Here is a 23836-nt window from a genome sequence, read left to right as displayed (position 1 = left end):
AACAGACTGCGACCTCTTGAGGAGTCGGCGAATACCAGGCTGGTTTTTGTGAGGGCCGATCAACGACAGATCAAATGTTTATCCTGCGGATGATCCTAGATAAATTCACATCTGTTCATTGATTTTAAAGCAGCGTACGATTCAGTGAAAAGATAATGTCAGAATATGATTTTCCGGCGAAACTAATTAGACTGATAAACGCAACGCTGGATGGATGAAAATCAAGTATTCGGATCGCAGGACGAAATGTCAACGTCGTTTATGACCTTGGATGGATTGAAGCAGGGGGATGCTGTTTCAAATTTATTGTTCAACATTGCACTCGAAGGAGCGATTAGGTCAGGCGTGCAGAGAAATGGATCTATCATCACACGGTCGCACAGGCTCCTCGGTTTTGCGGACGATATTGATCTCATCGGCATCGATCGTAAGACAGTGGAGGAAGCTTATGCTGCTCTGAAGAGAGAGACAGCGAGGATAGGCTTGACGATTAACTCTACCAAGACGAAGTACATGATAGCGGTTAGAGATAGAAGCAGGCCTAGTGGTGTTAGTGCTGAGGTAGTGATTGATGGGGATGTGTTTGAAGTTGTTGAAGAATTTGTTTATCTTGGAACACTTGTGACATGTGACAATGGCGTTTCCCGTGAAGTGAAAAGGCGTACTGCAGCTGCGAATAGGGCTTTTTACGGATTGCGTAGCCACCTTAGGCCCCGTAACTTGCAAACGCAAACAAAGTTCGATCGCTACGGTCACAAAGCGTGAACGTTAAAGGACGTAGACCGAAAAGTTTTTGGAGTTTTTGAGCGCAAAGTTCTGCGGACAATTCTCGGTGGGAAACAAGAAAATGGAGTGTGGCGCAGACGCATGAATCACGAATTGTACCAAGTGTATGAAGATGCGAATATTGTGAAACGTATAAAATACGGCAGACTTCAGTGGGCTGGACACGTAGTGCGAATGTCGGAAGAAAGAATAGCGAAAATAATATTTAGCAGAGAACCCGGTAGAGGTAGGCGACTGTTCGTGGGCGGCCGCGAACTCGCTGGCTGCACGCGGTTAAAGAAGATCTACGATCCCAACACGTTCGGGGAAACTGGAGGAACATCGCCCAAGACCGACGAAGATAGTGCTCTACTATACGCTCGGCGTTGGAGTAAAGTTACTTTGTAGCCAACATGATATCAAGGTAAGGTATATAGTGAAAGATCTACTCGAACCCTAGTGACATCCGGTTTTTTTATCTGTATTAACGAGATTTTTGGCCCTACAGGGTGCGGCAGGAAAAAATGCGAAAAGTTCAAGGCACTAGTACACGCTAAATATGGGATACATATGACTATTTTTTCATGACGGTGTATCAGTCAATGTCTATATTCTAGCACTGAAAAATAAAAATGAACATATTTGATGTTTAACATGTGATAATGGTCATTAAACAAAATGACTATACAGTAACAAAATTAGCTTAAATTTGATTAACAACCGGACCACACTGATCCAGAGCCATGTAGTTTCACATACTAGATTAAATAAGTTCATACATTTGATGATATTGTAGAGAAAATTAAATATTTTGTTTTATCAGATACGAAATTTAACGACCTGTGTACTTTTCTGCGGTTTAAAAATTTTGATAGTCTTCAGCTTCAGGCGCCGCCCTGAAAAATGAGAATTTTTTTAATTAACTTTTCAGAAAACTAGCCTATTATAGATCATGGAACGTTGAAACATAGATTGGTTAATGTCAAATGGGCGAAAACGAGGTTTGAAGTTCAAAAAACTAGTTCATCTCGGGACCCACGCTTTACTTCCATTCCGAAGGAAGAACTCACATTTTAGTGAGTTTGTCGGGAGTGGGATTCGATCCCAGGTCCTTGGCGTGATAGTCAAGTGTTCTAATCAGCAAACCAGGTCCGCTCCAACATCCGGTTTGTCCAGCTGGGATAATGTGTTTTGGTAATAAGGATTCATGGTGCAAAGTCATTGGTAACAGTTTCTAAAATTGCTTTCATTTTGTCTTGCTGATAATTAAAGACTCGGACTTTGCCTACCATAGATAACACTTCATGATGGGAAAACAATCATGCTTTACGTATCTAACTATGTACTTATCTATTAACCTTTACATCCTGACGTATTTGTGCACTCAAATTTTGAAGTTCATTTGGCTTTATCGTCTTCAATTTATACCCGATTTTGATGAAAATTTGACAGAACATCCGGAAATGACTACCATTTTATAGAATTCGCGGATTTATACGGAAACCCAGTGGGGTACGTCCAAATGAGACATTATCGTTGTTTTTTATAGATCTTATATGAGACTAAAAGTTTTTACATCTGAATCATAAAGTATTCATATCTTTGGATACTTTAGGGTCATTTGGAACCATAGTGGCCTGTTCCGGATTCCGAGGTACCATGAAACGGGATAGCTTTGATAATTTTTCTGCACACACTGAATTTAGCAATCAAATCATTAACTGTGTTTTTTTATTGTTTTTACTGTACATCAACATATTGTTATGTGCTACGCATATTGAGTTCTCTTTTTGAGTTGTATTTGAAATTTATATTAACGAATTTTGGACACAACATTTCTAAGTACATGAAATTACAAGTCATTGCATACATACAATACTAGACTGGGTCAACAAAGTCGATTTTTTGGAATAAAGCTTTTTCGATTCCTTTTAGCGTCCAAAACAACTGTGCAAAATTTGGGAGCGATTGGTTGCTTCCCCGTATTCCACATTGCGATTGAAATTCGTATAGAATTTAGTATGGGAAAACGTGCTATTTGCATTTTTCTCATAAATTGAAATTTTTCGTCTAAAACGACCTAACTAATGACGTTGGAGTATAGCCTAGGATATGCCGAAAAACTTTGCCGAAGACCGCAAAGTGATCCGACACTTGTGAAAAAGTTATAACGTACAGATTGCCCGGTGGTGCTTAACATTTAACATGTAAAGGAATAACATCAATAATAAAATCTCAATTTTTGGCCTAAGTTATCAGGCGAATAACTTTTTTCACGAGCGTTGGACTTTGCGGTCTTCGGCAAAGTTTTTCGGCATATCCTAGGCTATACATTAACGTCATTAGTTACAAGGTATTAGACAAAAGAATTTAACTTTTGAGTAAAATGCAAAAAAGTACGTTTTCCCATACTAACTTCCATACAAAATTTAATCGCAATGCGGAATACGGGGACGCAACCAATCGCTCTCAAATTTTACACAGTTGTTTTGGACGCTAATATATACTGAAAAAGCTTTGTTCCGGTTTGATACGATCAAATTTGAAGTTTCTCCATACAGCGTTGACCCACTCTAATATATACATACATGCATGGGCTGCAAAACGGTGACTAGATAAGAAGAGCGTCCAACATAGCTCAGGTCCTCACAAGTTCCTACCTCATGCTAAAGGCGAAACTGGATCCATTTCCTCACTTTTTGGTTTTTGATTTTTCATAAAATAACGAAGCAATATTTTCAAAATCTATCTCCGGTCTCTCCGGTCTCTCGGTTCCAAAACCCATCACCTTTAAAAGGGGTGAAACCATCAACCCATATCGGACAGAAAAACAAGGACCTACACCAACTAACCAGCAAGAACAATAACAAGCGATGGACAGTCAAACAACGCCGATGAACAATCAGCAATATCAACTACAGCAACAACAACAAAATCAACCACATCACGACATTCAACTCGACCCAAAGCATCCACCCATCGTACGTCTCACAGAGCAATCCGCCGAGGGTGACGGTCGATTTCTGAAAGCGAGACTCCGCGATCCTAACATTATGAGGGTTGTTCGGTTATTCCTCGCTTACATGAAGGATCAACCCGAAACCGTTTGTATTGATGGGATGACAATCACCAGCATACGAGTTCTTCTTGCGTCTGAAGGCCTGCCTACCGATCCTGCACATCTTCTACGAATTTTTAACGCCGTTCATCAGGAGTATGGAGTAAGCCCTGCTGAAGCTGCGTCGGACTTATCTTCTTACCGCCAATATCTCAAAAGCGAACGCACGAACCGACTGCAACAACTGCGGGAAAGTTCAAATAAATTCTACTCGCCCCTGCCGGAACGAAATTTTATGAAGTAAGGACGCCTTCTTCCTTGGAAGAAATAGAAGTGGAGCCGGTAACTATTAATATTTCTTTAACCGGTAATCTTCAATCTGACTGTAATTTAAATATTTCAAAAACCGACACACTTCCAACTATTTCTTCGACTGAAAACAATTCGACCGAAATTTTGATTTATTGTCAGAATTTCAATCGAATGAAAAGTCCAGCCAAAATAAAAGAAATCTATAAAAATTTATTAAGCACATCCTTCTCGGTAGTTTTGGCAACTGAGACAAGCTGGGATGAAAGTGTTCGAAGCGAAGAAATTTTTGGAAGTGATTTCAATGTATTCCGAAACGACCGAAATTTTCATGAGTCCCAGAGGAAATCAGGAGGAGGAGTTCTTGTAGCTATTTCGGCCAATTTTAATTCAGAAATTAACATTAACACATCTAAATTTAAAGAATTTGAGCATGTCTGGGTGAAATCTCACATAGCAGGTGAAACACATATTTTCGCCTCAGTGTATTTTCCACCAGATCATGCGAATAAAAATACATATGAAAACTTCTTTCAATGTGCTGAACAAATCATGTCTCAACTTCCTCCCGAAGTTAAGGTCCACATATATGGGGACTTTAATCAACGTAATGCTGATTTCATTCTGGACTCTGAAAATGAAAGTATTTTACTCCCAGTCGTTGGGGAGAATGAAACCTTGCAATTTATTTTTGACAAAACTGCAAATTTAGGTCTAAACCAATTTAATCACATAAAAAACCGCCAAAATTGCTACCTTGACTTTTTGTTAACGAATATCTTTGACGACTTCTATGTTAGCGAATCATTGTCTCCATTATGGAAAAATGAAGCTTTCCACCAGGGATGCCAGATGTGAAGACATGTCTTCAATGTGAAGACATTTGAACTTCTGTGAAGACATTTATTTTTGTGAAGACATATTGAAGACATTTCAAATTATGTAAAGACTTTTGAAAGCTTAAAAATAGTATTTATATTTCTGATTCCACCCAATAATTCAAATCTTGGAACAATTTCAGTTGAAATGCGTTTCAATTTTTTATTGATAAAAACTTACAGATTCCTACAGTTTCTCCAGGGGGAGCGACACTAGTTTTGCCAACCCAAAAAACCTCAAAAAAAGCTGAAAAAAGCCCAAAAAAGTCGCTAAAACCCGCAAAAGTTTTGCGGGTTTTACCGGGTTTTTTCGACTTTTTTCGGCTTTTTTTGGGGGTTTTCGGCTTGGCAAAACTAGTGTCGCTCCCCCCGAGTTTCTCGGGAATTCCTCCAGGAGTTTGCCGAGAATTTCTTCGGGAATTGCTCCAGAAGTTCTTCGGGAATTTCTCTAGGAGTTTCTCAGGTATTCTTCCAGGAGTTCCTCTGGAATTTCTCCACTAGTTCCATGGAGTTCCTCGGGAATTTCTCCAAGAGATTCTCGGCTATACCTCTAGAAGTCCCTCGTGAATTCTGCCAGGAGTTCGTCAAAAATTCCTCCTGGAGTTGCTCGGGAATTCTTCTAAGAGTTCTTCAGGAATTCCTCAAGGAGATCCACAGGAACCCCTTCAGAAGTTCGTCAAAAATTCTTTTAGGAGTTCCTCAGGAATCTCTCTAGGGGTTCATCGAAATTCTTCCAGGAGGAGTTCTTCCTCAGGAATTCTTTCAGGAGTTTCTCGGGAATTCCTCCATAAATTTCCCAAAAAATTTTCAGGCATTGCTTCAGGAGTTTGCCAAAAATTTCTTCGGGAATTCCTTCAGAGATTACCTGGGAATTCCTCTAAGAACTCCTTTACGAGATTCTCGGGAATTCCTCCAGGACTACCTAGGGAATTCTTCCAGGAGTTTTACGGAAAATCCTCCACGAGTTCCTCGCGATTTCTTCCAGGAGTTCCTCTGGAATCTCTCCAGGAGATTCACGGGTAGACCACCAGGAGTTTCTCGAGAATTCCTAAAGAACATCCTTGGGAAATTCTTCAAGAGCTCCTTGGGAATTTCTCCAGGAGCTCCTTGGGAATTTCTCCAGGAGATCCTCGAGAATCCTTCTAGCATTTTTTTTGGTAAAGCTTCCACGGAGAAGGACTTTCAGGAGTTTATCAGAAGTTCAACTGGATGTGCCTATGAATACCTCCAGGAACTTCTGACGAAATTTCTGAAGAACTCCTGGAGGAATTTTTGAGGAACTCCTGACGATTTCCATGAGGAATCCCTATCTGGAGAATTACCCGAAGATCTTCTTGAAGGATTACTCGAAGATCTTCTTGAATAATTCTCGAGGAACTCCTGAAGCAATTCCTGAGGACCTCCTGGAGGTATTCTTGAATAACTCCTGGAGGAATTACCGATGAACTCCAGGACGATTGCTCGAGGATCTTCTAGAGGTATTTCCGAGGATATACTGGAGGAATTTCCGAGATATTTCGGGAGGAATACCCATGGAACTCCTGAATGACTTTTCGGATTTCTTTGTAGAATTCGTGGAAATAAATACGAGGAACTTTTTTATGAATTTTCGAGAAAACCATGAAAAGTACTAGGGAACAACTGGAGAGAACCATGCATTATTGCTGGAGGAGTTCTTGGTGAATTTCTGAAGTAAATTTCATGAAAATTCTGGAGGGAGAAATTCTCTGGGACTCTTGGAGAAATTTCCATGAAACTCCTGAAGGAATTTCATGGTAGCTTCAAGATTTACTCTCGGGGACTTCTACAGAAATTGCCTGGAAACTCCAGCGGAATCCCCAAAGAACTTCTGGAGGATAGTCCGAGGATCTTCTGGAGCAATTCCTGAGAAACTTCTGGAGGAATTCCCGAGGATCTCTACTAGGAATTCCCGCGGATCTCCTGGAGGAATTCCCGAGATGCTTCTGGAAGAGCTTCCGTAAAACTCCTGGAAGAATTGAAGAAGAACTTGTGGAAGAACTCCCGAAAATTTCCTGAAGAATTCCTGAGATACTTCTGGAGGAAAACCCGAGGAACTGCTGGAGGAATTCCCGAGGAACTTCTAAAGGAATTTCCGAGAACCTACTGTAGAAATTCCCAATTATCTCCTGGAGGAATTCCTTATGAGCTCAAGGATGAATTCCCGAGGATCTTCTAGAAGAATTTCCGGATTTTTTTAGAAACTCTTGGAAATAAATCCGAGGAACCATGCATTATTGCTGGAGGAGTTTTCGGAAGACTTCTGAAGTAAATTTCGTGGAAGTTGTAGATGGAATTTCCGGATAATTTATGTAGTTAATAAAAAAAAACGTTGAGGAATTCCCTGGTGAATCCCGGAGGGATTCTACCTCAATTACTGCAGCAATACTTCGGTTGCTTCTAAGGGGATTCCCGTGATATTCTTGGGGAATCCATGAAGAGATTCCCGGGAAATACCTGGAGAAATTCTCTGTGACTCTTGGAGAAATTTCCATGAAACTCATAAAGGAGTTTACTTGGAGCTCCAAGATATACTACACTCTCTGGGACTTTTGTAGAAATTGCCTGGAAATGTTTGCAGGAATTTCTAAAAAACTGATGGTGAAATTTCTAAGGAACTCTTGGAGAATTTCCAAGGGAATCCTGGATGATTTCGCGAGGATCTTCTGAAGGAATTTTCGTAGAAATAATTACGAGGAACTTCTTGAGGAATTTTGGGAAAACCCGTGAAATATTCGAGGGAAATCCTAAGGAAACCATGCATTATTGCTGGACTTCTTGGGAAACTCGAAGTAAATTTCGTGGAAGTTCAGGAGGGGATTTTCGAATAATTAATGTAAATATTTTCAGTAAGATCATGGAGAAATTCCCCGGGTAATCCTGAAGAAATTCTACCCCAAATGCTGCAAGAATTCTTTGAAAGCTTCTTAAGGAATTTGCATGGTATTCTTGGGAAAGTCATGGACGAATTCCCGAGAAACTCCTGGAGAATTTCTCGAAGACTCCTGGAGAAGTTTATCTGGAAACTTGGAAAGTAATTTCCGAGCTACTTCTGTAGGTATGTCTGAAGAGACTTCCCGGTGAACCTAAAAAATTGTTAGGAAGCTTTGTCAGGAATGACAAAAAAAACATTAGGAATCCCAGAAAAAACTATTGAGGGGATTTCAGACTCATCAAGAATTATTACTTAATATAGAGCCCAGTGAGAACATAGTATAAATTTTGATTTTTAACATTAGTTTTATACCAAAGCCACAATATGGTGTGTGAAGACATGTGAAGACATTTCAGCGTGCCTTGCGAAGACATTCGAAAATTTCACCTGGCATCCCTGCTTTCCACACAGCAATCGAATATTCTTTGTTCATACATGAGCACAAAATCCCCATCGACTGCGAATATGAGGAAGTGTTTGAATACAAATTAGCGAAGTACGAAAACATTAAATGTAAATTAAGTAGTGTAGATTGGCAAGCTATTCTTAGGAATGAAGGAAATGTCGAATCTGCCGTAGAAGAGTTCTACAAAATTTTAAATGAAATTATTGGGCAAGAAACTCCAATAAAAACGAAACGTCGTCATATAAATTCAAAATATCCTATCTGGTATAATCAACAAATCAAAAATCTGAAAAATCGCAAACAAAAAGCACATAAAATTTACAAAAAATATAAAACTGATGAAAATTTATCTAAATATTTGAACCTATGCGACCAATTAAATTTTGAAATTAATAATGCATTTGAAGAATATAATACGTAAACTGAACTCGAAATAAAGTCCTGCCCAAAGAACTTCTTTAATTAGGGTAAAAACCAAATTAAAATCTGACAATTTTCCATCCGTAATGCATCTTAACGAAAAAGTTGGGGACACCCCGAAAAAATTGTAATCTATTTGCTGATTTTTTCCAGGAAATCTATACAACTTTTTCGGAAGAAGATCGTGACCGTGATTACTTTGCTTTCTACCCTGATTTTATTAGGAATGTTGGTGTGAATCAAATTCAACCAAATGAAATTTTTGAAGCACTTTTAAACTTGGACGCCTCTAAGGGACATGGTCCTGATAAAATTCCTCCAATATTTCTGAAAACTTTAGCTAAGGAGCTCACTGCTCCTTTATTTTGGCTTTTTAAAATATCACTCGGTACTGCAAACTTCCCAAAAATATGGAAAAGCTCTTTTTAGTGCCTATTTTTAAATCTGGTCGTAAATCAGACGTACGTAATTATCGCGGAATAGCCATTATCTCTTGCATTCCAAAACTATTTGAGGCAATTGTCAACAAAAAGTTATTTCTACAAATCAAAAATAGAATAACTAACATGCAGCACGGCTTTTTTAAAGGTCGACCAACTTCAACAAACTTGCTTCAATTTGTTGACTATATATTGAATGCAATGGATAATGGAAACCACGTGGAAGCTCTTTATACGGACTTTAGTAAGGCATTTGATCGCATCGACATACCAATGCTGCTTTTCAAATTGCACAAAATTGGAATTGAAACCAGGTCACCTGAAATGGCTTGAATCATATCTGACTGACCGCCAACAAATAATTAAATTTGATGGATACAAATCAAAACCAATTCAAGTCACTTCCGGTGTACCACAAGGTTCTCATTTGGGACCTCTTCTTTTTATCATTTATGTAAACGACATTTCCTTCATTCTCAAGGAATTAAAAGTGTTAATTTATGCCGACGACATGAAGCTCTTCCTGGAAATAAGAAATGATGAAGACATCAATGTATTCCGCAATGAAATAGAAGTATTCTACACATGGTGCAACAAAAGCCTATTAGAACTGAATGTTAAAAAATGCAATTTAATATCATTTAGCAGAAAAAGAACAACACCGAATGTCTCAATTGCATTAGGAAATAAGAATATAAAAAAATGTGAAAAGGTTAGGGATTTAGGAGTAATCTTAGATTCTAAACTTACATTCGTTGACCACTACAACACAATCATTCACAGGGCTAATAATATGCTAGGGTTCATTAAGCGCTTCTGCTTTCATGACCCATATACAATTAAAACACTTTATATTGCCTATGTTAGATCTATTTTAGAATACTGCAGCACTGTATGGTCTCCTTTTTCAACCACGCACGAAGAAAGATTAGAATCAGTGCAAAAATAATTTCTACTGTTTGCTCTTTATAAATTAGGCTGGACATCATTTCCACTTCCGTCTTACAAAGCACGCTGCATGCTTATTGACATACAAACTCTGCAAGAGCGGCATGAAACCGCAATGATTTCAATCGAAAACGATATCGTTTCGCATCGTATAGACTCGCCTGAAATCTTATCAAAACTAAATTTTTATATACCTACTCGGCAATTAAGAAGTCGAAATATTTTCACAAGTAACCACCACCGAACAAACTACGCCAAATTTGGGCCTATAAATCGCATGATGGTTGCTTATAATAAACATTGCGAAACGATTAACTTTACCATGTCTAGGAAAAATTTGAAAACATATTTCCGTACCATTAGAAATAGGAACACTTAAAAAACTAAACACTACTAAATTTATTTATTTTTTGAATATATTTTTCAATGTATTTCATAATTATATTACTAAGAAATAAGAAAAAATATATATATATGTATAATGTACTAGTCTACGTCGGTTGAAGAAATGAAAATAAATAAAAAATAAATAAATAAAATCGGTTTTCGTACACATGTAGAGTATGGATCAAGGTAACTCCTGATTTTTTTCCAGGTGGAAAATGTTTTTTGTTTTTCCAGAAACCATTTTTAAACAAAATTTCACAAAAAATGGTTTCTGCAAAAACGAAAAACATTTTCCACCTCAAAACAATTCAGGAGATATCTTGATCCATACTCTACGTGTGTTCGAAAACCGATTTTGAAAATATTGCTTCGTTATTTTATGAAAAATAAAAAACCAAAAAAATGAGGAAATGCTTCCAGTTCCGCCTTAACTACCTACAAAACGCTGATTAGACCGGTAGTCCTCCATTAGGCCCGAAGCATGGACCCTACGTGCAGAGGTCCAACGCGCCCTTGGAGTTTTCCAACGGAAGGTGTTGCGTAGAATCTACGGCGAAGTGCAGATAGACGACGAAACTTGGAGAAGGCGAATGGACCACAAGCTGCATCAGTCGCTGAGAGAACTAACCATCATCCCCGCCGCGAAAATCGAGAGGCTACGATGGGCGGGTCACGTCATCAGGATGCCGGATAGCAACCCGACTAAAATGGTTCTCGAGAGTCATCTAACCGGTACAAGAAAACGTGATGCGCAGCGAGATAGGTGGGTCGATCAGGTGGAGCAATTTGCGGACCCTTCGCAGAGGGCGGAACTGGAGACACACAGTCATGGACCGAGTAGACTGGAGACGACTCCTACGTACAGCAGAGGACACTCAGGCCTTAGTCTGATCGGTAAGGTAAAGTAAGTTATGATTTTTTTTTTAATTCAGCATGCAACTCACAATAAGCTAATCCCTAAATCCTTGCAAAATCGTTCAAATAAGCTGCATCAAAATAAAAGTAAGTTGAAAATGGCAGAATTCGGAATTTTCGTAGATGTTTCCAATTCCACGATTGCAAGTGTATTCCCACGATACAGAAACAATGGCTGTAGACAATTCACATGATCAACGATTTTCACGAGTTGAATAGCAATAAAAATAAACGGCAAAACAGGTGTGTGAATTGGATTTTTGCTTGACCTAAACGTTATCACGCCAATTTATCACTTTATGGGGTTTTGCGATCGTCGAACACCTGTTCGGTTTGAACAGCTCATTCATCTATCGTTGTGTAGGCAGACTTCTACACGGCAAGCTGGTGCTGATAAGCGAATTGGATGTCGTCACTCTCTCACAAATGTTTTTTTTTTGCGGGGATGGTATAAATTTGGTGACATCGAATGATATGACGCGGATGTTAACGGTTATTAGACTGATAAACCAAGTGTGTCAAACTTACCCTTCGATATCCAACCGAGCACACTCAGCCGCAACGATACCTCCACGCCCCGGAAAACCTCGTGCGATACCTTTGCGAGGAGATCTGGAATTGAGGAAAAAGATCTTCAGTTGACCAAATGTATGTTATAACAGCGGATTGATCTTAATGTTAGGGTATGCACTGAAAACGTGTTCCATGTTAATGAATGAATTTGCTTATCTTGAGACGTAGCACATGTGACATTTACGCACCAATTGCGATAATGAAATTCATAGAAACGCTGGTATCTGTTTTATCCAACAAGAACACTGCATACACACTTAATTTTGAATACCTTCTTTTTCTTCCTCTCTGTGGCTCTACGTTCCCACTGGGACTTGGCCTGCCTCGCTTCAACTTAGTGTTCTACGAGCACTTCCACAGTTATTAATTGAAGGGCTTTCTTTGCCTGCCATTGCATGAATTTGTATATTGTGAGGCATGGACAATGATACACTATTCCATGTTCGGTAAATTTTTGACAAAAATAGAACATCTCAATACAGCAACAATGGATTGTTTACCTTTCACACCCGTTTTTAGCTGTTAGTGTACTGAACTTCAGTAAAATTGATTACCTAAACTACCGAAATTATTCTACTGTTCTATTTTTGCCAAAAAAGGACCGAACATGCAATTCAGGATTGAGTGTGTAATAATTTGTTAAATCTTAAAAATAGGCTGCTCATCAACATACTATAGAAATAGTGTACTAATTACAGAGGGATGGCCTCACAAGATATTGCACAAGATATTGTCACGTTTCCTGTTCAACAGACTGAGACTTCTCGAGGTGTCCTTTGTCGGCAAACTCCTGGTTGGTTTCCAGTGAGAAGAAATGAGCTATGACAGATAATGTTAGATCATGATTTTCCGACGAAAGTAATTGCTGATAGTCAGTACTGCACAAAGTGACAGAAAACGCCGCCTTCAAAGTATCAACGTACAGCTAAATATCAACCGATAGCACATCTATGGTTGCTGCAAACCGGCTTTCTGAAATTCTTGAGGCATATCTACTCTCTCAAAAACTAATATGCCTGGCAATGATCTTCATAAGTTGCAATTAAACTTTATCGACTACGGTAACAGAAACCACCACGTGCATCTGATTTTCCGCATGCATTAACCCACTCGCCGTTAGCACATGCACTGCAAACTGGGTCATCCTCCTCCACTCTTTCTTCCGGAGTATGTTATGCACAGAAAATCGATGTACTTCGGTATAATCCTCAAAATTATTATATAATAAGATGTGTGAAATGCATGACTTGTACTCTTGAACTCTTCTACCATCTTTCAACGCACCCTTTGAGATCGGCGAGACTGCGATTCTTTCGCAGCATAGTTTTTACTTCGGTATTATTCAGACATTTCTCATATAAAAATCAACGTATAAACCAATCACTAGCACTGTTCCGCATTTCCGTTACACTTGTTCCCTGATTTGTGCAAGAAATTGAACTGAATTTGGTGTCGACCTAGAACTTGCTCCACGACCAATGCACACTCCATCGAGTATTGCGGAAGAACCATGTTTATATTTCGACACGCCAATCAAGACTGGCTCGTTAGGACCAAAAGGATAACACGGCCCAAGAAAGCACACATAACAAAATAAGAAAAATGAACTGAAACATCGCGCTATTGCTGATGCGAAGAATAAACTACCGTATAGGGATAGGCTGTACATTTGAACAAAAAAAAAACACCTCGCTCTTCTCTATTGAAAGTCCATTCGACTGTGTGCTCACGGCCAAGCTTGCATGGAGCAGCTGCAGTCCCACCATACCACCCACCACATTCAGAATAAGCTTGTGCTCGGACGAGGGAGCAGCATTACGAAAAGCCTACATATAGTGGGTAGCTATGTAAATTATGAGTTTGACACATTATGCTCGCCTCTTCCGTTTTCCACACCAATCCGAACCCGAATCTGAATGTTGTGGGCAAGCCGGGTTGAGCATGGCCGGAAAAGTTTTTCGGCTTTCCCTGCTTCCATGCTTCACATCGGTTCAAGGGGAAAGTGGTTCAAAATAACCATATACCCAAAACAGTACACGCGCGTTTATTCAGGATGCCTGGGTTAGCTTTCCGGTTGGTTCAGAATCTTTTGGAGATAAAACTGTCTTGGCTTCCTCAATAATACAGTATCTTCGTATCTGTCACAATGTATAAATGCAAAAATACACAATTTATTGGAAAATAGCGCTCAGTTGACAACATCGGGAATGAACATAAAACACAGATCTGAGAAGCAGTCTCTGTCCCAGAATTGATTCATACACTCAGCCAAATAAACTTAAGATTTGCATAAGGTTCAATTGAAACGACCTTTAAACAATTCATAATGGTTCGAATGAATTTCATAACTTTACTTACCGATCAGGCTAAGGCCGGGGTGGCCTCTACTGTACATAGAAGCCGTCTCCATTCCACTCGGTCCATGGCTGTTTGTCTCCAGTTCCGCACTCTGCGTAGGGTCCGCAGATCGTCCTCCACCTGATCGACCCACCTAGCTCGCTGCTCTCCACGTCTTCTTGTACCGGTCGGATGACTCTCGAGAACCATTTTAGTCGGGTTGCTATCCGACATCCTGATGACGTGACCCGCCCACCGTAGCCTCTCGATTTTCGCGGTATAGACGATGGTTGGTTCTCTCAGCAGCTGATGCAGCTCGTGGTTCATTCACCTTCTCCAAGTCCCGTCTTCCATCTGCACTCCGCCGTAGATGATACGCAACACCTTCCGTTCGAAAACTCCAAGGGCGCGTTGGTTCTCGGCACGTAGGGTACATGTTTCGTATCCACGGTCTAATCAGCGTTTTGTAGATAGTTAACTTCGTGTTACGGCGAACTTTATTCGATCGTAGAGTTCTGCGGAGTCCAAAGTAAGCACGATTTCCTGCCACAATGCGCCTCTGAATTTCTCTGCTGGTGTCGTTGCCGGCGGTCACCAGTGAGCCCAAGTACACGAATTCTTCAACCATCTCGATTTCATCACCGTCGATAAAAATTCGGGGTGGCGGGTGCGGTGACACCTCCCTGGAGCCCTTTGCCTTTATCCATCACGTACTTTGTCTTCGACACATTAATGCCTAATCCGATTCGCCTGGCTTCACTCTTTAGTCGGATGTACGTTTCCGCCATCGCCTCAAATTTACGAGCAATAATATCAATATCATCAGCGAAACCAAGCAGCTGAACGGACTTCGTAAAATCGTTCCACTCGTGTTTATCCGCGCTCTCCTAATTACACCCTCTAAAGCAATGTTGAACAGCAAGCACGAAAGACCATCACCTTGCCGTAACCCTCTGCGAGATTCCAAGGGGCTCGAGAGCGTCCCCGATACTCAAACCACACACATCACTCGATCCATCGCCGCCTTGATCAATCGTATCAGTTTATCCGGGAATCCGTATTCGTGCATAATCTGCCATAGCTGTTCTCGATCGATTGTATCATATGTCGATTTGAAATCGATGAACAAATGATGTGTGGGCACGTTGTATTCGCGGCATTTCTGCAACACCTGGCGGATGGCGAACATCTGGTCCGTTGTAGCGCGTTCACCCATAAATCCAGCCTGATATTGCCCCACGAACTCTCTTGCAATCGGTGATAGACGGCGGCATAAGATTTGAGAGAGTATCTTATAGCCTTATAGGCAGCGCTCAGCAGTGTGATCGCGCGGTAGTTCCCGCCGCCCTTTTTGTAGATGGGACACACGATACCTTCCATCCATTCCTCCGGTAATACTTCTTCCTCCCAACTCTTGGTAATGACCCAGTGTAGTGCTCTTACCAGTGCTTCTCCACTGTATTTTAGAAGCTCGCTTGGTAGTTGGTCTGCTCCAGCGGCTTTGTTGTTTTTCAACCGGCCAACCTCCTCCTCAATCTCATGAAGGTCAGGGGCTGGAAGTCTTTCGTCCTGTGCACATACTCCTAGATAGAGGGTCTTGCCCGGGATTTCCCGGGACAAAAATCCCGGGATATCCCGGGATCTGAAAAATCCCGAATCCCGGGATATTATTCAGAAATTCCCGGGATTTCCCGAAAATAAAAAATGGCAATACTAAAACAAATACCTTTTCCCTTTGAAATCTCCTTTTTGTCAATGTTTCCTTTTTTCCATCCAATTCTACGCTATCTGTTAGGTATAGTTTATTTCTACTTAAATCAAGTTTAGATGAAAGTCCAACTAATTAAACCAAAGATAATGTGGCTGAATTTATGTCATTCATTTTTCATTTTTTACTTATTCGTTTATTTGGAAGGCTCGGGCGCCACATGGGCATAACTGAGCCGAAATCTTTTGTTTTTACATTGATTTTACATTTTACAATTTATTACTGCCTTTCCATTTTCCATTTATGTGGCGTTACATTACAATTATAATCAAACTGAATCAACAGACAGAATATCGAAATGTGAAATAAAATGATTTATTTTAAGCTAGATTGTTCTGGTAGTATTCTTGGAATTTATGGCAATGTTCAACATTTTTGCAATATGTGAAATATGTGAACTGTTGCAAATATTTTTAGATGTTTCTGGAGTTATCCCTTAAGAATACTGTGTTGATATTTAATATTCAAAAGCCCTGATCAATTGCTTGCACATTTACGTTTAAATTATGAGGAAAATTCGCAGAGTTTTCAAAAGAAACCGGATAAACAATCCCTAACCTCTGCAGGACTTTGACAATCTTTAAAATATTTGTTGACGATTTCGTAAAGATATTCGTTGAGACATTTTGTTCTTAAGTCCAGGCGAAATTTTCTGCGGAGCTTATTTCAACAATCACTAGAGATAATACAAGTGATCATTTTGACAAAATTTCTAAGAGAAATCAGCCATTTATTTACAAGAAGGAACAGCACACCGTTCTTAGATCTTCAGCAGAAATTTCTGTGATGATTTATGGCGAAAACAGAGCGATATCGAATTGCAAAAAAAAAAATAATAAAGCGAATCGTACAATAAAATCGAAGAATATAATTTAATACCTTGTCATCCTGCCAAATAAATCGAAAAAAAGATCAATGGACTTTCGGGATAGAAATGTTGAAATGGAAATCATAAATAAATTTTCGAAAGAATTTTATAAGGATTTTTTTGAAGATATTCATATCAGTTTAACAAGAAGTTTGTTAAGAGGGTCTGTCTTGAATTATTCAGGATTTTTTTTTCACAGTTTCTTCAATATATTTCTCCAAAAAACTAATCGAAATTCTGAAATGTATATCCACATATAATTGAAATAGTCACACATTTTCTTAAAGAAAAAAAAAACAAAATGCGGACAAATAATATCTTGAGAAATTGCCGTTTGAAATTTTCAAATCACCATTCTAACACTGCCATTTTAATTCCGTCATAAAATTCTCAAACAGAATTCATGCACGTCTCAGGGTGAATTATAAGGGATTACTCTAGAAATATCATCAAGTTCTGTCAAAAAATTCCTTCGGATAAGTAAGGTAGAAGTTAACCTATAGCCCAAGTTAACCTATTGCGGAAGAAGATAAACTTTATTTGAAAATTTTCAAATACCTTTGAATGTCTCCAACAGCCCTCACACAATCAAATGTCTATGAAATAAGTATTTTCTTTCAAATATAATGGTTATTAGTTGTTCGAATTTAATTAAAAGTGCTTAAGAAATCGTTCTATTAACTTTTTCATCGTTTTTTAGAAAACTTAGATTTTTCCCGGGATCCCGGGAAATCCCGGGATTTGGAAAATAAAAATCCCGAATCCCGGGATTTTTTTCAGTCCGGGAAACAAGACCCTCTACTCCTAGATCTGTTACCACACCACCTTCGGTACTTGCAACGTCGCCATTGAGGTGCTCATCGTAATGCTGCCGCCACCTCTCGACCACCTCACGCTCGCTCGTGAGAATATTCCCGTGATTATCTCGGCACATGTCGGCTTGTGATACATAGCCTCTGCGCGAGCGGTTCAGCTTCTCGTAGAACTTTCGTGTGTCCTTAGCGCGGTACAGCTCATCCATCGCTTCGCGATCTCGTTCTTCCTGCTGGCGCTTCTTCATCCGGAAGACTGAGTTCTGCCTGTTCCGCGCCTGTCTGTAACATACCTCATTCGCTCTCGTACGGTGTTGCAGCATTCTCGCCCATGCTGCGTTCTTCTCGCTTTTCAACTGTTGACATTCGCCGTCGTACCAGTCGTTTCTGTGATTCGAAGTCGCGAAGCCTAGTGCTGTAGCCGAGATACTACCTATGGCGGATCGGATCGAAGCCTAGTGCTGTAGCCGAGATACTACCTATGACGGATCGGATGTTCCTCCAGCCATCTTCAAGTGTAGCTGCACCAAGCTGCTCTTCCGTTGGTAGGGCCACTGCTAACTGCTGCGCGTAGTCTTGCGCCACTTCTTCGTTACGCAGCTGCTCGATGTTGAGCCGCGGCGTTCGACTTCGACGCGTGGTGATAACTGTCGAAAGTTTTGAGCGCATGCATACAGCGACTAAGTAGTGATCCGAATCTTTATTCGCACTGCGGTATGTGCGGACAATTGATTATATCCGAGAAGAATTTACCGTCGATTAGAACGTGGTCGATTTGGTTTTCTGTTTGATGGTCGGGTGATCTCCAGGTGGCTTTGTGGATATCTTTGCGGGGGAAGAAGGTGCTTCGGACTACCATACCACGGGAGGCTGCAAAGTTCACGCATCGCTGGCCGTTATCATTCGATACAGCTTGCAGGATGTTTCGCCCGATTACCGATCTGTACATTTCCTCCCTTCCTACCTGCGAGTTCATGTCGCCGACAACGATGTTCACGTCACGCGGCGAGCAACCATCGTATGTTTGTTCTTACTGCGCGTAGAACGCTTCTTTGTCGTCATCATGTCTTCCTTCGTGTGGGCAGTGGACGTTGATGATACTGTAGTTCAAGAAACGGCCCTTAACTCTCAACATGCACATCCTTGTGTTGATCGGCTGCCCCCCGATCACACGTTGTCGCATCTTACAAAACATTACAAATCCTGTTCCCAGTTCATTGGTGGTGCCACAGCTTTGGTAGAAGGTAGCCGCTCGATGCCCGCTTCTCCACACTTTCTGTGCAGTCCAACAAAGTTCCTACAACGCCACGATGTCGAAGTTGCGGGGATGTAGTTCGTCGTAAATTATCCTGTCACATCCTGCGAAACCTAGTGACTTGCAATTCCATGTTCCAAGTTTCCAATCGTAGTCCTTATTTCGTCGCGTGGGTCTTTGCGATTGTTTCTAGTCGTATTTCCTCCTATGTTATTCGCAATGGGTGTTAGCATAGCATAGCATAGCATTAATACTTGCACAAATCTTGGATGGAGTTGCAAAGTTGAATATTTCCATTGCCATTGCTGATGTCACTACTATCTACAATGTCATAGATTCACTCAGCTCCACACACCTGGCCAAGTCCTTGCAAGCATTTATAAATCCCTTCATCAACTTAGAAAGAGCCCAGAACTGAAGCATCTTCCAATAGGTGAAAGGATGTTGAAAATAGCGAATTTTCAACTTATATGCAGTTATAAAGTAAATATACTGAAATAGAATTATTTATGAATAAATAATATTGGAATAAAGATCTCACCAATTGTTGTGGGGTTTTTGTGGTTCAATGCCGATCATCTAATTGTCTTGATTAATGTTCTTCTCTGTAAAGAACAACACAATACTAAGCAAAGAACAACACAATACTCCCTATGTTATTCGCAATGGGTGTTACGCACAAAAGCGTAATTTAAATTTGGTTTGTTCTTGAGCACCCCTAATATTGATGTAGCAGATAAGAACAATGTGCATAGACATAATACAGGAAATCTAGTGTGGAGGGGCCTGTAACACCGAAAGGAAGCAATTTTTCCCCCGCAGACTGTCTTAGCTCAGACTCTTGGCTGGCGGTCTTTGTCATCGCTTGACCCGTGGAAGCATGAGGTAGGAACTTGTGAGGACCAGAGCTATGTTGGACACTCTCCTTATCGACTCACCGTTTTGCAGCCTAAAATGAATTTCATAAGGTCGCTCTACAATGTAGAATCGTCTCAAATCTTGGCTTTTATATATGTTTAGCAACATGGTATTCCCAAGCGTCGGTAGCCGTGTGGATAAAACACGAGCTCAGTGATCCTGACTGGATTCGATCCATGAACCATGGTGTGCAGTCTGCCTCATTTTAAGATATGTTTATCATCATAGGAAATTTAAACGCTCAGGTAGGGCAGGAGGAGGAATTCAGACCGATGATTGGAAAATTCAGTCAGCTGATGAACGAAAACCGCCTACGACTCATTGATTTTGCCGCCTCCAAAAATATGGCCATATGACCTTTTTCCAACACAGCCTCCCTTATCGTTACATCTGGAGAGCACCACAGCAGACGGAATCACAAATCGACCACGTTCTGATTTACGAACGGCACTTCTCCGATATTATCGACGTCAGGACCTATCGTGGCGCCAACATCGACTCCGACCACTATCTGGTGATGGTCAAACATTCCGTCATCAACAATGTACGGTACCGGCGACCGGTACCGCCACGGTACAACCTAGAGCGACTAAAACAACCGGATGTCGGCTCAGCATACGCGCAAAATCTCGAAGCCGCGTTGCCAGACGAGGGCGAGCTCGATGAGGTTCCTCTAGAGGACTGCTGGAGTACAGTGAAAGCAGCACTTCAACCAAGTGCATCATAATAAATATCTCAGTCGTCTGTCAACTGATTTGGGTTTTCTTAGCACCAAATGAAAGCTACAACAACGCTCTGAAATTTTATTTCGATTTCTGAGATATCTTTCTAATAGTACTTGGGAGTAATACAACAACATTTTGAGAGACTTTTAACCAAGCGTATCATAATAAACTTCTCAGTCGTTTGTCAACCGATTTGGGATTTCTTAGCGCCAAACGAAAGCTATAACATCCTAGTAGGACTCTATTAAAGTTTATTGCGATTGGACATTTGGTTACTGAGATAACTCTCTAAGAGTAATCGGGGGTAATACAACTTAACTTTTTCAGAGATTTTTGGCAAAGGGTATCATAATAAATACTGGAAAGTAATTTCAATAAATTCCTTTTTCTTTGAACACGAAACGGGGTTTTAGTCGAAATTACAAATTAAAAATTTCTGTATTTCGCGAATGAGATTCCAGAGGATTTTGACCATCACCAGGTAGTGGTCGGTGTCGAGATTGCAGTAAGTCGTGCTTGCGAACGGTCGCGTTTATCAGAGTTTTTGTGTCCAAGCGATATTTTTGTCTGAATTTGGTGAAATTTCGCCATCAGCGCGGCGCTACTCCTTCAAGAAAAACGGTTTTATGAAAACCGGTGAACCAGGTACCGTAAACCGGGGTCAAATTGATCAGCGGGGTGAAATTGATCATTCGGCTACTACATTGTTATTCCATACTAGGAACTCTTAAAAGTCGTAATGATCTTAATCTTTTTACGTCATCTGGTCCGTAGATGTCTAGAGATGAGTGTAGAATTTTAATTTTTTAGAAAAAAATAGTTTTGCCTTAATTTTTCAGGAATTTGCAATGTATTACTGATTTAGCTGAAATCATGGCTACTAAAGCCTGTATCCGCAATAATCAGGACACAGAAATACAGTTGTAACTCTGCAATAGATACATTGAAAATGCTCAAATTTTGTCTAATAACATCTTAAGATGTGTTCATTTCACCTACAAAATTTCACGTGAATCGGTGCAGTACTTTTTGTTGTAGCAAGGAAAGGGTAAAATGTGCGCCATTGAATTTCGTACAGCCCCTAGTTTTGCTTGGCAGCGCTGTAACTTTTGAACTTGGCAAAGGAAATAGCTGAGATTTTGAACACAAACCTCTCAATCTACATTTGTTGCATAGGCAAAATTTCGAAAAAATCGATGCACTATCAACAATTTTATAGTCGAAACATGTATTGGGACCAACCCCCCCGTAACTTGACAGATGAGCTCAGTTTCGCGTACCTACTTGCAAATCGCAGATGTCGCTACTGTTCGTAAACAACGGGTCCATCCTTCACTGACGCAACAATTTTTGTCCATGCGAAAACATCTTTTTGTTTCGTGGTGAGTGGAAGCCAACAAGAGGCCAGCGTTTCGTATCAAAAGGACGTATTCAACAGAAGCGCAAAAACTAATGTTCATTAAATTGAAATTATTTTGATTTTTCATTTTGTTGTAGTAAGAAATGTAATACATAAAAGCACATGTTTAAACGGTCTTTCATATTAATTGGTGACTGCGCTGCGCATGCTAGACCAAACCGAAGAACAAACTCGAAAAAAAGCTTCTGCAAATGATTATTTTTAACTTCCATTTTAGCTTGGTCACCAGATATGTAGCTGTAAAATGTTAGCATAAGTAACCTAATGTATTACTTGCTGGTGCTTAATAACCGCACTAGAAGAAAACATGAGTTTCTTATTAATTTTATGAAAGCCGACTATTTTGCCATTACTTGTTTTGAAGATATAATTTTCGCTTCTAGTAAACAAATTCATCATGCCGCACTTAATTTGCACTTATCTACCACAAAAAACGGAAACAACAAATAAAGGTTTCTGTTTAATGTTTTAATATTTTTTGTTCGGTTTGTTATTGTCGGTTTTCGTCCTTTTTAAAAGTAGCGCTTGCCGCTTTGAATCTGACAGTACCACCCGGACCAAAATTTTTACGTACGCTGACGTTGTTCGGCAGCTGTCAAGAAGCTCCCGGGTTGATTGGGACTGAACGTGATTTTAGCCTCTCAGACAGCAATTAATCAGCACCCTTTTTTGTTTCGATTGTACTATTGAAAGTACTATACCAATAATCATCAAATTTTGCAGGCATAATATACATATAATCAACTAGCTTCTGTGAAAATTTCATGAAAATTGGCAGAGAAATTCAAAAATTATGAATAGGTAAAAATCACACATGAAAAACACGAAAAATTTTCACTAACACTCACCCCTATCAACACCAGTAGCTTTCAAACCAATTCATTAAAGTTGATGAAATTTTGCTAGAAAGTGTCTCTATAAATATCATAATTACTAACGAAATTTCATAATTATCATTACAAAACTTTGAACTGTAGCGTAAAAGAAGCATCTAGTATGCGAATGAAAATTGATCCTGATTGTACAAAATGCTTAAAACCACGTCTGTTTGTTTTTCATCCACAGTTGAAAGTAATGCATCGATTTTTATGAAATTTTGCACAAATAATAAACATACACCAAAAAGTTCTCAGTCAATTATTTGGCCAATTTTACCGATTAATCACAGAGCTACTGATGTACTTCTGTGTCCCGATTATTGCGGATACAGGCTTTAAACAATCGATTGCTAATAGGACTTCTCGTAAATTCTCTGTTTTAACATTTTTGTGGAGCCTTGGTTGAAAAGTTATGTAGCTAATAAGAACATGAAATGGTTAAAAAAAAATCATTTTATGTTGAAATAGTCATTTATTGTGACAGAAATCACTTATTTCAAATTAAATTGCCAATCTTTAGGCATTTAAGCGGAAATTTCAAAATTTAATTTTGCGTTTAAAGTATTAAATTCACTAGTTGTAAGATTTTAAACGCGTTATTCGTTTTAAGAAAAGCCAAATTAAGCGGAGAAGGAAATTTTCCTTTCCAACCGATGCTTAATTGTATACTGATCAATTTCGCCCCAAAGTGGCATTTCCAATTTTTTGAAATTTGGAGTTATTTAACTTAAAGTTTAAATTTGTTGAACAAAATTCTGTCACGTGGTTTCATAGAGATCCACTGGGTTCTGATTTTACAGAAA

At 39.7% G+C, this 23836-nt stretch overlaps 1 protein-coding gene across 1 annotated transcript in view; it reads right to left on the bottom strand.

Moving 5' to 3' along the window:
* The window catches only part of LOC109411639 (GRAM domain-containing protein 2B), a 126334-nt gene extending 112737 nt beyond the window's left edge, over positions 1–13597 (bottom strand). The window contains exons 1-2 of the mRNA XM_062858328.1: positions 13337–13597; positions 12008–12091 (exon numbers count right to left, since the gene is read on the bottom strand). Coding sequence (XP_062714312.1) covers positions 12008–12091; positions 13337–13374 — 122 coding nt within the window. The 5' untranslated portion in view covers positions 13375–13597. The remainder of the gene's footprint in view (positions 1–12007; positions 12092–13336) is intronic.
* Positions 13598–23836: the final 10239 nt, after the last annotated feature.

This window comes from Aedes albopictus, chromosome 3, assembly GCF_035046485.1.
Source record: "Aedes albopictus strain Foshan chromosome 3, AalbF5, whole genome shotgun sequence".
Taxonomy (NCBI): Eukaryota; Metazoa; Arthropoda; class Insecta; order Diptera; family Culicidae; genus Aedes; species Aedes albopictus.
Note: the sequence above shows the minus strand (reverse complement) of the source record. Positions and strands in the feature narration are given on the sequence as shown.